The 17774-nt window shown below is 40.1% G+C and overlaps 1 protein-coding gene across 2 annotated transcripts in view; it reads left to right on the top strand.

Moving 5' to 3' along the window:
- The window catches only part of LOC309881753 (netrin-4-like), a 55435-nt gene that overhangs the window by 18403 nt on the left and 19258 nt on the right, over window positions 1-17774 (top strand). For both annotated transcript variants that reach the window (XM_082768072.1, XM_082768071.1), the window contains 3 exons: window positions 2105-2368; window positions 16185-16311; window positions 16844-17032. In XM_082768072.1, the coding sequence (XP_082624198.1) occupies window positions 2105-2368; window positions 16185-16311; window positions 16844-17032 (580 nt within the window). The remainder of the gene's footprint in view (window positions 1-2104; window positions 2369-16184; window positions 16312-16843; window positions 17033-17774) is intronic.

Raw genomic sequence — 17774 nt, 5'->3', positions numbered from 1 at the left:
TAAGGATGTCACTGGCAGGACCAGTGCAGATCTTGCAGAAGCTAAAAACATATTGGTTACCTGTTTTCAGATGTCTTGTCCTGGAGCAAAAAACTCTAACATTTATGTTCTTGAGCCAGTGATCTCTTAGGTATCCTCTGCTGAGCCATCCTGAAAGGAGAGACCATTTTTTACTAAGCATATATATTAGAGAAGCCACAGACAAGAAAGTCAAGTGTGAGAATGCAGCTTATAAAAACTGGTAACTGAACAGATTGCTTTACCCCTTGGCTCCTCTGTTTCACACCAATTTAAAACAGCTTCACCAGGGCTTTTAGCTATTAATGTCCTAGTAGTTAGTTTTTAACGCTGCTTTGGGATCTTTAAGCTTAGCAGGCTCTGCAGAACAATTCTGTTCAGTTCACTGCATTGGGCTTAGATGAATTGGCTAACCCATGCAGGAGGCCGTGTGTGTCTGCATGTGACCAGGTCCTCAGGACTCTGAGAAACCACTTTACCTCTGTGTGCTCCAGAGGGGACTGGGAAGAGGGAGAAAAGGCTCTTAAAACTGGCTTCCAGTAAAAAGACCAGACTGCCCGGGATTAGGGGGAACAGGACAGATGAGGTTGGACTTTGTCCTTTGAATCCATCACAAGGGGAATGCTAGGCACCAGGACAAAAACAGATGGGTCATTTGCTTATGGTTCCGTTGACTGGGGGAATGTACACATTGGTGTGGAAAGGCCCAGGCTATTTTGTCATGGCTTCATTGGTCAAAGGAATGTAGGCACCTGCACTGCACAGCCTGGGCAATCTGCCCATAGTTCTATCAAACAAGACACCTCTCATCACACCAAACAGGGCTATTTGTAGCTCTGTAAATAGCTGACAGTACAAGATAAGGGAATTAAGGAAAGAAAAGAAAAAAAAAAAGAAAAAGAAAAAGAACTAACCAAACAGAAAATGCTACAGACAGGTGGGAAATGTACCGCTGCCTTCACTGTGCTACTGTCAGGTGCAGCTCTGTGTGAAGTCTGGAAACCGATGCTGTTAATTTAAGGGGTTTTATCTCTCCATGTGCCATCAACATGCAACAAAATTATCTTCCAGGTGTGTACCACAAGCTCTTTCCTGGATCCTGTGAGCAAAACGAAACAGAAGTATTTTACATGCTGCAAGTATTTAAATTGGTTGGTTCACCAACCAATAAATAAATAAATAAATAAATAAATAGAGAGAAAGAGGGAATCCCTATGGAAACAAAGCTTTCACTCCACTAACAGAGTTAGTCAGACAGAGACTGTCACCACTTATTAAGCTGGGCCAGAGAACCCTCAGGGCAAGTCCCTCTGCTATGATGGAGAAACTGAACCAGAGGAGAAAATAGCTCTTGGTTTGAAGTTAGCGTATCCATAACGGGCATCTAAGCCTGGGAATGAATGCATCCAGCCCTCTAGCTCACTGCTACGGACTGTGGCACAGCTCTCCATTGTCACCCTCTCCCCACAAAACCAGCAGAGACAAACACACCCTGAGACATACAGAGGGGCAGAGTAGTACATGAGCTAAAATGCAGCAGACAGCCAGCAGACAGCAGGCAGGCACAAAGCCCTCCTATCCTGTGAGCTCGCTGCCATGTAGCTATTTCTCCTCTTCCAATGAATAAACCAGCTTGCTTTGTTTGAAAACAGGGTTCTCTCAGTGCTTACTCACCCTAAGCCAAGTTGTGTTTTCTAGCCCATAGTCCAAGTGACCATGCCAAAAGTGTGATCACAGTTCTCACTTCTGTCACAGATCCACTTCGTGCCTTAGTTTACCTAGCTCTAGAACTCATACTAAAGCCATATTCCTGAAATGCTTCAAGAAATTTCAGTGTCATTAATACTGTATTTATGCCAATAAACCCTGGGTTTCTCCGAGTGACACTCTGATGTCACTTGGCTCAGAAACACAAGGAAGTAAACAGTGTTTGACAAGTTTCCATATATTTCCCAACCTGTAATAAGTGACTGGGCCCAGTAACCCCACTGACAGAAATGTAAACTAAAGTGTTTCCTGTTACACACTCGAGACGGAATGAAAGCAGGTATGCAGTCACGTGCTGTGTGTAATTTTTGTCTTTCAGGTGATTTATCGTGCCTTAACTCCGGCTAACAAGATTGAAGACCCCTACAGCCCCGAGGCTCAAGATCTCCTGAAACTCACCAACCTTCGCCTCCTTTTGTTAAAAAGACAGGAATGTCCGTGCCACGGCTCAGGATTGGTAGAGAAACCTCAGAGGTTTGCCCACTACGCTATTTATGACCTGATCATCCGAGGAAGCTGCTTTTGCAATGGGCATGCAGAAGAATGTGAGCTTGCCAACCGGACGGGAGACATGGAGAACGTGGTGAGTTGTAGGCATTCACTGATTTCCTAGAATCGTTACCTGCTTGTGCTTTGTCTCCATCCAACTGTGGATTGTGTGTATGGTCCTGTCCCATCTTCCTTAAGCCTGTCTAAAAAAAGACAGCACTCTTAATCCACATCAGTGAAACCTAAAACACTCTGGGAAAAGATTTTCTACTATCCTTTATACAGTTCCAAGCTTTAATTGCATTGCTAGAGATGAGATTTTCCAAAACCTCTGGATCTCCAAACACCTATAAACCGTGAGGGAACTTTGTAACAGGAACAGAGGTCCAAATACAGGGATTGAAATCTACCTGCGCAGAATGAACCAATCTCTTTAATGCAAAGAGTGCCCTGACTTACCAGGATTTTATTATTAGATCTTGATTTTCAGGTTTTCTGAGTTTGTGAGACATGAACAGCTCTGCCATACTTAGGGTTTCAGTCTTTACTTTTAGTTGTCAGCCTTGTATGTTTTTGTTAATTTCACTGCATAGCCAGAGGTGTTCAGGACCTGAAAATATTTTCTCTTCCCTCCCTTTTTACTCTTTAACTTATTTGAAAATGTTAGAACTTAAAATAAAAAATAAAAGGAGACAAACTTCATATGAATCATCTTCCATAGTACTATTACTGCCAAGTAATTTCAGTATTTTATATGCATGCTCAGATGTTGCTGTTCAGGGGTAATCACTGATGTCTGCATTTTGATTAGCTGCAAGTATTATGCAGAAGAATGGTAATAACAGTCACAGGGAAATGATGCTAACGCAATACCCAGGTACTTCTAAACATGTACATCACAGACAGACCTCAAGCCACTTTAAACTAGCCAATGATTCCACTGGTTCCAGTAGGCTGTCTATCCCTGTAATGCGTTTTGAAAACCAAAATAACCCTAATTTTTTTAGTCCCTCGTGCACTCTGACAAAATAGATGTAAGAAATACATCCTCAGGTAACTTCTGTCCATTTAGATGTGTGGCACTTGACATTTTGGTTTATTTTCTTCTGGAATGTATATTCATCATCTTTCAGCTCTTCTAAGTTGAGACGTAGATATTGTACAAATAATTAGGACTGCATGATTTCACAATATTTGCAAAATCATTTCTGAATCTGTACCATCTGTGGTATAAATCTAATTTACAGTACTCTAGCACTGGGTGATGTCACGAGGCTCTGTTAACTACAAATATAGACCCACATAGGACATAACTGTGTGGAGAAAAGCTGTTTAAAGAGTGCATCCTCTCCATTGCAAACTGTTAAATACACACATGGTGAAACCAAATAGATGAATAACAGGCTAAATGAATACAGCTGGTAGAAGAATAAACACTCTGTCCATCAGAAGAGGAAAACAAGATATTGTGTATGTTACTGACATAACCATTGTAAACTATGACTGGAGGTTTTTTACACCGTTCACAAGGGAATAGAATCTTTGCGTGCCATCAATGACTTCATGGGGCAGAAGGTGAAGCAGTTTTGATGAAATGCACTTCATGAGTGAGTCATGTCTCAGGAGACCAGAGGGTGGATGCATCCCAGCATTCAACACAGGCACAGATATTATCAAGTCTTTGCCTAAGCAGGGATTCAAAGACAGCAGGAAGTAAGAAAAGCCTTCCAGAGCTTTAACTACTTCTTGAATCCTAGGTGAGGGCTGGAAAAGACTGTGATTGAGCTGCTTTAAGTCCTTGCATTAAGGTATGATCAAGCATACCTAAGCTGTCCGCTAGTGAATGCCCATTGAAATAGTTATTGAAAATCTCTAATTAGGGGGATTTAATAGCAGCCTTCAGTAGTTGTTACCATTCCAACAGTCTGAAAGCCCTTCCATGGTGCCTGCCTCAATAAGGTGGTTCGTTCTTGTCCCTTTTCCTCCAGTGATCATGGAGAGCAGTCAATTCTCATTCTGTTGATAGATCTGGAAGGTTCCTACCATGTCCTCTCCTGGTTTTTGCTTTTTTGTATAACCAGAAAAGCGTGAAACCTCAGTGGTCAAAACTGAAAATTCTAACACAAGTTCACACGAGCCTGAAGGAAAGATGGTGTTATTATTTTGCTGCTGTTTTCTATGCTCTGGTCATTAAATCTTAGCTCTTTTTCATATATACGGTGAAAATTGGCTAAAATGATGGTATTCAAGCAAGTGTATAACTCTGCATCTTACAATATGGTAACCTCCTTGCCTACATACAGAAGGAAAAGGTTTCTGTTGTTGAGTGGCAAACACCAACGATACATATCATATTAGCCAAACTGCACTGCAACAAAACTCTTTGTCATCTTCCAGTTCTCCTTTCTCAGCAGAGAGATGAAAGGTGCTCTTCCTTCACACAAGGACTAAAACAGAACAGAGGAAAAGGATGTTAAAAACAAACACTGCCTGTTCAGAAATAATCTGGTTCATTCCACTAGCCACATCTAATATTTAACAAGCACATGGGCAGAGAAAGTCTCAAGACACAGAGTTTATTATGTGGCTAGCGTGGGTGATAAAACAGCATGAATGCAGAGCAACTTCAAGTTTCCTGCGTTCTGTCATGTAATTAAATAAAATGCTGGAAAAAAATACAGACCTCCACAGAAAGGCCTAAGTAATAGGAGTCAACATCTCTTAATATCTCAGAGCCCTCATGCAATGGTCTTTTCTGTACTTAACAAAAACAAAAGCAAGTCCATGTAGAAAACAACTGTAATTATTTGTCATGGGATAGGCCCAAAAACTGAGATCATTCTGCACTTAGGTCTTGGAAAAGATGTAATTGTTAATTTCTAAGTCTGCTTTTCTTACTCTTGAAAGAAATCTGTTCCATTTCTAATACTTGTTGCACTGCTATACTGTATGGAGACTAAATAATGGAGAAAACGAAAACAAATTTCTTGACAATTTTGAACTAACACTTTTTAACTCCATTCTGGTGGGTCTTGACAATTTATTACTAGTAGATAATCTATCAATCACCAGTTTATTTGTGGATCTGTCAATTCAGTCAGGACAACCCGTTCAGCTTCTGGCTTTTCCACAGAGGCTGCCAATAAGAAATGCAGTGGTATGAGAAGTAATGTCACAGATGCCACAGTGTCACAGAAACTAATGATACAAGACAAATGCAAATTATCATATTAACCCTCCAAATGGCATATAATTATTCCTACCTTGGAATCCTAGATAGTATTGTGTATATTGACTCTATTTGGCCATAAGTCACTAGTGAAAATAACGAGTAAGTAAGGTGCAAAGGATACCATGGAAAAGTCCTTTGACTTAGTTGGACTGCAAACCAGTAATAATTACTCTTTCAACATGGCTTTTTTTTTTTTTCTTTTTTTTTTTTTTTAAATTAGTTTGCAACCACCTCAGTACAATTTATCTAGATCTTATTTCCCATATTAACTACTGAGAGAATCATGTCAGACAGGAGAAAAGCTTTGAGGAATGAAGATGGGAACAGTAAGCAGTAGTCAAGAAACTTCTGGGCAAGCATATATTGAATTTGGGGTTTGTTGCTAGAGACAGTGATATTCTCTTTTCTACTTCCCTTCTTCAGACCAAAGACAAGAGACACGGAGATGCCGTGACCAACTTAAATAGCTTCTTATGATAACTATGGACAAAATTCTTCTTTCTTAATTTAATTGCCTGTAATATTCAAACTTTTTAAGGCAACTCCTTTGTCAGTGAACAAAACTGTCTATTGACATTGTATTTTGGTGAAGAAACTGCAGAGGTGCATTTGCTTTTAAGTGTAGGGCATGAATATGCTCTTATGAGGGAAACAAATACTAGGACCTAGCCACCTGAACACATTTCGTCATCTTCCACCATTGGATGGAATGGAAAGTAATCCTGCCCAAGATGTTGCTGATGAAGAGTATACAAGGGTATGTGTTGTTTTATAGTACATGATTCCTTTAATAAGCTCCAGCAAAGTTAGGAACCTTTCAGGTTTAGAATCTGCTTTGATGACATATTTTAGCTGAATCCAGGGGGGCTACCAGAATTTACAATGTTTACAAAGAAGAAAGCACACATGGACAATTCTGTCTGAATCTAGACCAAATTCCTTTCCATTTGCCAAACATTTCACAATTCTCTTTCTGGTGCATGGGAAATAAGCATGGACAGAGGAAAGCAAATGTAGATTAAAATGTTACTGACTAAAGCATTAGTTTTTTTTACTCATTAATTTTTGGTACCTTCACTGCCAGGAAATTCTTACAAGTTGCCTCGGATGTTTCTTTTCCTTCTTCATCCTGTTTACAGAGACAAACTAGACTCCCTGTGGGTCTGATCCTCCACAATGAAGCAAATGGAAAGTTTTCTATTTACTTCAAAGGGAGCAGGATCTGGTCCTAAGTAAGATTCCTTGTTTGGCATAAGGCAGGTTACATAAGGTAAAACTTGTTTTTCTACAGTGATTTTCTAGGCAACTTGGCTGTCATCTCTCTTGCAAACATTATCTCTTCTTCAAATATCTTGTGCAGTTCTTGATAATCCCTCAACTAAGTTTTCACATTATCTGATCCACGCTGTGCCAGTCTGTATGATGTCCAGCACTCAGAGCTGCCAGGAGGTGCACTATGCTGCAGCTGGCAACTCAAAGAGCAGGTTTTGTTTAGAAAAAAGTTAGTCTGAGTATCAGCCATGTGAGTAGCATTGTGAATGTTAAAAAGAATCACAAAAGCTTCAGAATAAATTATAGAAACATATGCCTATGCTGATATGGCAAACCCCCAAATCAGCAATTCCTTCTGAGATATTAAAAATTCACATCCAAGTGAAAATACCATACAACATTTCTGGTTTTGATGGCTCTTCACCAGTAGACTCAAACTTGAACAAGATGGTCATGCCCACCCTGACAGCATCCCTGCTACTTTGCTGTTTCAGCTAGAATAGCAGGGACATGTGTAAGCACTACTTCACCCAGTTATGAACCTGACATTCAGGTAAGGTTCAGGTAAGGACAGGTCTGCCCACCCCCTACCTTTCCACTTAGCACTGCCCACTGAGCTACAGCCAAGAGCAGGAGGAGTTTTGTGCTGCTCTGCAGCCCCATACATCTGCACTGGCTAATATGTCTTTTTGAGCTCTGAAATGAAATTAGTCTAAGGGCTATTTCATCTGATGAAAGACAATTAATTTGGCTACTCTGGTGTAAAATATATGATGTCTTACTGTACCTTGAATTCACTTGTGGCACATCAGGTGTGTGGACTGCGCTTCTACTGATTATAATTGGTGTTTAACTTGATGTTCATGCAGGTTCTCCATAAGCACTACTAAAAACCTGTGGTTTGCCACCACAGCATCTGGCATTCAGACCATCAACATGAGGTTTTATGTATGGTTTAGAGAATAACCACAATTTTGATGGTATGATCCACATCGTGGTTCAGCCAGCAGGAATTCTGCAATTATAAAGTCAACAAGTTTTCCCTGCATTTTATTATTGTTGTGGAAATATCTTTTACTACTGCTAAAGTCCAAATCAGAAAAACATGCCTATTCAGGAGTGGTGTTTAAACAAATGTCTAAATGCTTTCCTGAGTCAGGGCTCAGGGCAGATTCACCCATGCAACACTCATACTACGTTTAGGAAACTGTCTCTTATTTTTTGGAATGGGGTAAACAATTTCTTATCTCACATTATTAGCCTTTAAATGGTGTTTTTCTTAAAAGCATGTCTATGAAAGAGCTATTTAAAAGTAGTTTAATTTTATTGTTTAATTGCTTTCATTAATGTTTTTGTTGTTGTTGTGTTTTTAATTGCTGAATTGATGTTCTCTGCTAATTTTATCTCTGTGAAGGAACCATAATAACCCTGCTAGTAGAACCATTTGACTGCAAACAGTTGTAAATATGCTTTAGGGCTGGTAAAATATGCCTTACAATTCCTTCAAGAACTGCTTTTCACAATAAAGCTACGAGAGTCTGTGTATGTGTGAGAGGGAGAAAAAATTGCTTTATCTCAGAGATATCAGCCACCATTTTGCTACCAACACTTCTCTAATGTCCTGTAGTCCAGCATGTTTCTGAGTGTCTTTCATTTAAGCTCCACAGAATGTACACTGTTCTGTCTCTAGGTTAAATTTGACACAGCCACCAGTGCTAGGAAGTTGCTGTGATATGACAGTCATAGAAGCTGCTGCATTTGGCCTCATACATTAGAACCTTGTGTTTTTAAGCTCCCCTGGGATGAACAGACTGCTATGTTGTTTCTGTCCTCAGCTCACCCACCTCTCACCACAACACAAGTTTGCAGTCTTTTACCAAAGCTTTTCAAGGCTTTTCAGCCCATGCACTCAGCCCCAGAAACCTAGTAATTTAAGCAAATTTTTCTGGAGTTGTACCTTGTGGGTATGTGGAGTTTGCAGTTAAGTGATTTGGAGGCAGGTGCACACACAGAGAAAATTTTCACAGGATCTTTAAAAAAAAAAATCCATATTACTCTGCTTAAAAGTTATAAAATCCTACATCCATTTCCTTGCCTTGTTTCACCCACTGAGCTAGAAGGGACTTGGGGATGAGTCTTATGCCCATTAGGGCTTCAGAGTCCTTCTCTTGCAACGTACAAGTTTTCTGCTAAATTATGGACTTTCTCTCCCTTTTTCTCCATTCTGTCAGACAGATTCCTTATAAATTTGGCTGGTCCAGTGCTATGTCAACCCTGCCCTCCCCCACTCTCCGAACTGTAGCCATCTGCAGAGGAGCTGTAGAAAACTATTTTTCTCTTGGCTTCATCTGTTCCATTACTCAACATAATTTCACTTGAATGGGAGCTACGCATGTTGCCAAATTCGCTGAGGTAAAAATTCAGAGAAGAGTATGCAGGCCCACACTTGGAGTGGATTTGAATCTCACACCCCCAGAGCCACTATGGATTAACCAGCAGAAACTCATCTAGTCCAGACAGTGACTCAGGTATTCACTTATTAAAATATTAGGACTTGCTCCACCTTCTGCTTCCTGCTTTCATAAGACAGTCCCTCAGATATTGTGACCTGTTGTAACTCAGGGGCGGCATTTCAGCACGACAGCTGTTACTTGTATGCAGCTTGTTATAGACTGATAATGGAGTTGTTGGCACTGTAGGTAAAAATAAAAGGACACCAGCTCAAAAAAGAAGAAAAAAGCACTGAGGAAGAAAACAACAGGAAAACAGAGAAATGTGGCCTAAGGCACAGCCAGGCATGTGTGTAAAGACAGACGGAGGTGAATGCAGGCAGAGGATGGAGTTGTGTCTTGAAACTGCCACAGGCCGAGGTTGGCCTGCTATATTCCCTCACACGAAGCATGGATTTTGTACCTCTTCCGTTCTATTTATCCTGTTCTTTGTTACTGTTCAGATAGGGGCTTAGCGATGCCAGTCTGAATATGCAGCTAAACACTGCCACTGATTTTTTTTTTGTCACCATTACCTGGTTAGTCAATTTGGAACTGGTGGCAGCTTTCGCTCACTGCTGTACAGGCCGTATGGTCTCAGATGGCCTTGCCGCAACTGCCCCAGCTCTCCTTATCCCTGCCAAGTTCCCTCAGACTTAATTTACCAAAGTGACCAAGTACAAGCCAGAAATCCAATTCCCTCTGAAAACACCCATATGTGTACTAGTTTTCAGACACACACACTTGTTAGACCTTTCCCCAGAAACCAGCAAGTGACATAGGAAAATAATGGCTTTTTTCATTCCTGATTAGAGCAGGAATTTGAACTATCAACCTACCCATGGCAGGCACTGTACTCCCAAGCCACTCATTCTCTTAAGTCTTTGAAAACTTGAAAAAGTTGACGTAATTTTTTAATTTGGTCTCTTAGAAGTCAAATCTACTCTCCTCAGGACCTGATATTGAAAAATTTATTATAAATCTGCACAGATACACTTCTTAATTAGAAGAGACAACAGAGTACATTTGAACTGTGAGGCAAACAAAGGGGAACAGGAGACACTAGTTTGTATTTAACCATTCAAACAACCCAGAAAAGGTCATTTTACTAAAAACAGGTAAGGGACCAGCCTCTGATGTCATTGCAAACTGCTGTATCCAAAATTGCTCTGGCGACATTACAAAAGTGAATACAGAGCCCAAAGACAAACAATTTCTCTGAATCAGCAACAGTTGCTCTGTTCTGGAAGGCTTCCAAATTTAACCTTCATTCATTAGAGAAAAAAAAAAAAAATAGACTGAGAATAGCCCAGGAGAAAGACTAGCAACCACAACATTTACTGAAAGGACAAAAGGTAAAAGAAACTGAACAGGGAGACAGAAAAGCAAAATGCTTGAGGTGTTATTCTAAGCTAAACAGAGTTTAAAAGATAAAAAAAAATGTGGGACAGAGATGGCAAATATGCACTTGTTCTCTCAGCTGCAGATGAGAATTTAGGTGAAATTTTGTACAGGCAAAGGTGAATAAGTATAGTGCAATTTCTGGGAAGCACTGTACCAAAGTAAGAGGTGGTCCTACAGTATTTGTTATAAACCAACCAGAAGCTACTGAGCTCCATGCAAAAACTACGAGATGAAATTCGTGGTTTAGTGTAGCAGGGTGAGCTAAGTGATTGAAATTGATCATTCAGGCATTAAAGTCTATGAAGCTATAGCCTCCTTCAAGTCATGACTCAAAGCTGCTCAGGTGGTAGATGTACAAATCACAGCCTTTGGCAGCAATACCAGACTGTTATAACAGCACAACTGTACAGTGAGTCAGATCATGGAATTAATCCAGATTAAGAATATTATTGCCAAAGTAAAAATAAATAAATAAATAAATAATTTTAATATGGTTAAGTTTCACTGTCCAATTTACACATGACTCAAGGCATGATGCAAAAGGTAGTAACATAGACAGAAGCAGTACTAAAAGCAGAAATATCTTAAATTGTGCTTGCTGACAAAGACTTCATATCCTAAAACCACTGCCTGAGAACATAGCCACTATACAAAGACACAAAAGCAGAGTTTGCTTTCAAGTGGCTGCTAAATCCAATATGATTGTGATTGAGAGTGTAGTATAACATTTTGGTTCCTGTCCTAGACTAATAATATCTTCAGACTGCCAGCATATCAGCCTGTAAACTTTTAACCTTTGCAAAAGCTGATTAAAAAACTGGAAGTTTGACGTAGACAGAATATTAGTATTGAAAGCTACAGTTTTCATCTTTCAAAGCTCATAGCATGCATTAGTGACATGAATAACCTTGGCAGAAAACATTCTAGAAGCTAGACTGCAGGAATACAAACCATCACAGGTTATGAACATAGTACTTCTGACTGGTTTTATAAATGTGGTAATTTACATAATCACACGGTCTGCCTGCAAGCGCACCTATTTCTTTGATCCATTTAGCACAGTAACTTTGGAAGGCACCGTTCAGTTTCAAACACATTTGTCAGACCAACTGAGCTCTTAATACAATGATGATCCAATGAAGGGGAACGATCATTGGAGATAACTAGAGTTATCACAGTAATGAGGAGAAGCAGATGGAGGGAGATGTCATGAAAATAAATTCCTTATTATTTCTGAAGTACTCAATTATCGCAGCAATAAGCATTGTGGAAAGGCCCATATAGGCCTAAATTCTTTTATATCTACGGATCAGTAAGCATTGAGTGATGTGGTGTCACATATTTCATGTTAGATAAAGTGAAATATTAGAGATGTGAGACACAAATCCCCTGCGTCTTAATCTTTCTCCTGCTGTACTAACACATTTATATGTATTCACATAAATCTCTGTCATAAACTAATCAGGCTTGAGCTGAAAAATGGCTAGGCTTCTTAAGTGACTGCACAAATCTCAAATAAGTCTGTGTTGCTCATACCTCACTTTCAAATCCCCTCTATCTGGACCACCAGTTCCAAGCCTAGAAAGGAAAAATATTTTTGCCTTCTAACAGCCAAATATCATAAATCTCCCAATAACATGAATCCAGTAGTAATCAAACAATTATCAGTGTCCTGAAGGCTTTAATAGGGTTTTAATGGTTGTAACCAGCCCCACCTGGGACTCACACCCATGCCCTCTCTCCATAGGCCCAGAGGCTTCATTTAAGCTCAGCCCTGGGCCTGTACTTTTTGTTTAAGCAATGCTGTAGGAGTTCTTGCCTGTGTATCTGCCCCCGGAGGGATGTTGGGCTTGTGCTATAGGTGGTTTCCCCTCCTGGTAGAGCTGTTACATTTGTTGTCGTTTGTCTCCCTTTCTGCTTCCAGTGTGGGTTTTGGTCAGATGTTGTAGGCTTGGTTCTAGGCCTGCCTCTTGCTGTTCTTGAAGTCAGGGCACAGTCTTTGCTATAGTCACTGTCAACCTATAGCTCCATATCCCTCAATGTCCTTGCTGTTCCATGATAGTCATCTATCATATCATCTACCTTTACTTCTACCTTGCTTTCTAGAACCTAGAAAACATGTGTCTCTCCCTTAAATCTGTATTTCTTTAACTATTTTATTTACTGTGGTTTGATCATCCGGTGAGATCCTGTGCATCCTGAGGTCTTCTGTTATGCAGAGAGCACAACCTGCTTTTTGGACCCACTTAAGAGCTCTTAATGTTTTTCAGCAGGGAATAACAAGTCAGAGACCAGCCTGCTCTTGTGGTGTTGAGTGTGACTCTCACATTCTTCCTTCCCTGAGCAGATATCTCATTTCCAATTTTATCTTACAATTTCCTATATATCATTCTTGTTCCTTCCTGGACTTCCATTCCTGGCTGCCTTTCCTATCTCTTCTTCTCTAAAAGAACACATTGCTTCTCCTGTTACTTACTGCTGCCTCTTCTATCCTCATTTCACATCTTGGTCAGGTGTAACAGGTCTCTTCATAACTCAATTTCTCCTCCAGTCTTCCTGTCATTACCACTTGCTGAGTTGCTTCTTTGCTCTCTTCTTTTGATCCTCTTTCTGTACTTGTCACTTCATGTTGCGCTCTCCTCTTTAACTATTTTCTCATGTAAATGCAGTATGAGATGATTCTCACTGACTAAACATCTTCCACCCAGTCATAAGAAACACAGGCACGTTTGCTTTCTCTTCAATTATCCTTTACTGTTTTCTTAATGCCTATCAGTGCTTCTTCCCTGCTCGAAGCCAGTTATCCTTCCATGCATTTGGAAGTATATTTGCAACTGTTCAATAGCAGAGATTGTAAGCAGGAAGCTTCCTTTATGCTTTTGTCTTACTTGCAACATGTCATCCCTAGATAGTCTCCACAAACTACAACTTGCAACAAAACAAGTCAGTGGACAACATCTATTTACCTTCAAACAACAACTTCATTCTTCCTTCCTCATTGAACTTTCCTGTTTATTCTTAATAATTGTTTATGAGTACTCATACCATCTGTGCTGTGCACTGTAAGCACAGGGTTCTGTGGAATAATGAATATTTGATCATGTCATTCAAGACTAAAACAAGATTGCATAGTTTAATTCTGCCATTTCCCAGCTGTATAGTCTCTATTCCTTTCATGTGATTTTTATTGTATAAAGGAAGTGTATATTTTGTATACCTGTAATCATTTTGAAAAAAAAGACAATTTACAAATGTTGTGCTGAAATACACAGGCATTTCCTGTAAACTAAGAAATTTTTGGTTCTAGTCTGTTTTGGAATCAGTTGAAAAGTTCAGATAGTCTGAAGTTTGGGGTCACTAAAAAAAAATAATTCTGTAGTTCTGAGTCAGGCTCACTTTTTCCTCAGCTCTGGTCCTTTTCTCTGTTCTATGGCTTCTGAAAAGGATTCATTGCTTTTAAGTCACTGTGTTCAGAGGGGGAACTAAAAAGCCTGAAGAGCCAAATTCAAATGAAGAAAAGCCAAACACTATTTCTTCTTGGTATTATTGTTTCTCTGTAATTTGTTGTCATATTTAGTACTTTGAACGTGGATGACTTTCTTGGACAAAGGTCTGGAGAGGCATCCCATAATGTGCTACATGCTGTATCCTCCTGAGGTTTACTGGTGCTGAGCCCTGACAGAGAAATGCATACCCTGAAGTCTGTGCTCAGTCTTCCGTGAGGAGGCAGCCAACCGCTCTGTGCAGCAGCAAATCTGCCAGCTGGCCAGAGAGGGGCAATGGCATCAGCTGCAGCCTATCCCCTTTGCTAGCTGCATGACATATCTGGTCTGGGAGGATTAAAAACCAGGGCAGCAGAGAGCAAATTGCTGCAGGGAGATGGCTTTGGGGGCAGGGGAGAGCATTCACTCTTTTAAATGTTTGTCTTGATCCCAAGCTACCTGCTATGAGGGATGGGGTTGAGGGAGAACAGCAAAGGGGAAGTCTGACTTTCAGGAAAGACTGTGGAGAAGCATAACTCACATTAGTGGTGAGATTAAAGGATTACATTCAATTCACACCACAGTCAAAATGAAATCTCGGCTTCTGCTTTTTGTGTAACGTGGGCAGAGCTGTGATGGTGGTTACAGAGCTTAGCATCCTGAATCATGCATGAGGGAGAGAGTCTAGTCCCAGATTTTGTTTGCTACTCTAGAACAAATGTCTCCCTCCATGTGAAATACATGCCACTAATTGACAACTGCTTTTGTGGTGGGCAACAAATAAGATGTACAGTCCCACCTTTCCTCAAATAATTTCTCAGGGGCCTTTCTCTGAGGCATTGCAAATATATTGCAATCTTTTCTTAATAAATTAACAAAAAAAAAAAAGTGTAAAGCACTTCTTGGATATAGTTCAATTATAGAATCTCATGCACCTGTAGTGGACCTGGTTATTATTATTGTGTATGAAACTAATTTCAATAGTACATTTGAACTAGATTCATTTATTAGATTTGAACTAATTTCAATAGTTCATTTGAAGGCTGGACTCACCCAGTTTCTGATATCAAGTTTCTAGTGCGAATACCTGATTTCAAAACTGATATGTATTAAAATATTTTCATGAGTAAAAATAAATTATTGTATTCCACTGAAAGCAGGTAAGTATAGAGGAAGCAAGATCTTTCTTCAGATAACTTTTCAAGAAAATAGTTGCAGAGGAAACTATGCTATTCAGCCATCTCCAGTCAAGACTTTTTATCACTTCACTGTTTCCCCTTCAAATATTTGGTGAACTTCTATTTCCTTGCCTAGGTAGGTTCATATGTTTAGTTTCTGTAGATCAACTCTGTTCTTCATCCACACCAGTTTCTGTTGAACATCTTCTAGTTTCTCATTATCTGGTAACAATATGGTCAGAACTGAAAGCTGTAGTGGAGGTACAGTTTTCTCACAACTGAACAATAAATAACTATTTCCTATCTACTTAGAATCACAATGCTTTTTCTTACACAGCCCAAAGTTTAACTGGGTCATTCCTGATCATCTGTTCTTTGCATATTCATATGTAGGCTGGTAAATTGGTGCCTGTTGTACCTAGGTCTATTTCAGCATCTGTGCTGTCCTCATGGAACATGTGGTTTGGATTGTTTCTCTGTGGGTCTGCTGAGTGGTATTTTTCCAAATTTCACAATTATTTTTGCTCAATTTTTAACTGTGCTGGGAGGTCCCAGATAACTTGCTTGCTTTTCTAACAATTTATAATTTAGTAATTCATGATGATTTAATTACCATCTTCCAGATCACTGTTAGTACCTAATAAGACAGGGACCAACACCCTCTGGTAGGCTGTGTTCTGTTCTCCTATGACTCAGCTCTGCTAACCAAGCCTGTATTTGACACTGGAGGTTTCTTAACGGAGTCAGGCAGCTGTGGAAGAGCTGTGCAGAAGTCTTGGATCTTCATGAGGCTGTTGGGCACTCCACCATGTTAATGCTTGTAGCTGTTTGACTGTGTTCTCTTTCCCGACAGGTCCATGGGAAGTGTGTGTGCAGACACAACACAGCAGGGGACCACTGTGAGAAATGTGCACCACTATACAACGATCAGCCTTGGAAGCCAGGAGATGGAAAAACAGGGGCACCGAATGAATGCAGAAGTAAGTGGGAGGGGGTTTACTGATCCAGGGCTTCAGGGTGAGCACTGACAATGACAGCAGGCAAAGTTCTCTGGCTAAGATGTCATCAATTCACATTAATGATGCCATTACAGAAATGGTGGTAAGTTGCTGGTCGTTGATGGAATATTTCAGTATGCTTATTGTTTTACTGCAGCTGATGCATTTGGGCTATTGGAAAGCGGAATTCACAAGGAAGAAATCTTTTTGTCCACGCCTATATCCGCTCCTGCATTTTAGCATTCTAGGGTTTTGTGTAAGGCTTACAATACCATCAGATTGGTTTGTGTTACTATGAGAACATGACACAATTTGCAACCACCCAAGCTTCTTGGGTGTTCTCTGTGTTGCAACTTTGAATTTTTTTTAATGAAAATCAAGGATTGCAAGCAGAGGAAATGTGTTGTATTCAGATATTTCCTCTATGATTCACAGTAGGAAAATGATACTATTTAAATAGCATTTGTTGTGCCTATTGGATAAGCCTGAAGTATGTTTCCCTGTTTCCCATCAGAGTGTCGCTGTCACAACCATGCTGACAGCTGCCATTTTGATCTGAGTGTTTGGCTGGCATCAGGAAAACGCAGTGGTGGAGTCTGTGACAACTGCAAGCATAACACAGAGGGACATCGGTGTCAAAGGTGCAAACCAGGGTATTACCGAGATAAAGGGAAACCCATGTCTTCTAGCGAGGTCTGCAAACGTAAGTGATTACTGTTATGTTCAGTGAAGATAAATGAGTGGTGGAAGCCTGTTGAAACAATCAGCAACTATGGAAGTATTACTGTCCTTTCTTTGTATTTTGTTCCTAGACTTCAGTTTTCTGATCAAAGGCCATTTTTCTGATTTGCTGTGTCTATTCCCCTATGGTGTCACAAATTATTTTTTTCTGCTGACTGTAATAGTTCTCCCAATGCATTACATCCTAGTGAAAGTGACATTCCTCTTGTGCTTGCATTTAAAATAATGTGATTCTATTTCTCACTTGAGGTGCATTTTATTTAACTTTTTCCTGCACCTCTCTTAAGGCTGGGTGCCTATGTGTAAGCTATTGTTAAATTCCCTTTGATTATGCAACATCTGTGGACGTAAATGTATATGATAATGGCTACAGGAGGTGTATATCCATATGGGAACAGATGAATCAGAGCTCACAGACTTATCTCTAAATTCTACAGCTGTATTATGGGGTGCTCTGCCCAAATTAATTGCCTCATTAACACTTCAGCAGGATGTGTTAGGAAGTAACTCACACGCATGTATAACCTCTGGATCAAGGTAGTTTGCACCCAGACAGTCTGGAACATAGCCAGAACAAGCCCAAATCTCCCTTACTGTAGATGTTCTCTGAGTATTCTGCCAAGCTTCACACCTCTTATTCCATCTGGCATCTATTTGGGAGGATGCTATTTTCAACAATGTACGTGATTTTGATCCTCCCTTTG

This window comes from Aythya marila (genome assembly GCF_965140915.1).
Source record: "Aythya marila genome assembly, chromosome: 10".
NCBI lineage: Eukaryota > Metazoa > Chordata > Aves > Anseriformes > Anatidae > Aythya > Aythya marila.
This window is presented reverse-complemented; position numbering and strand designations above follow the sequence as displayed.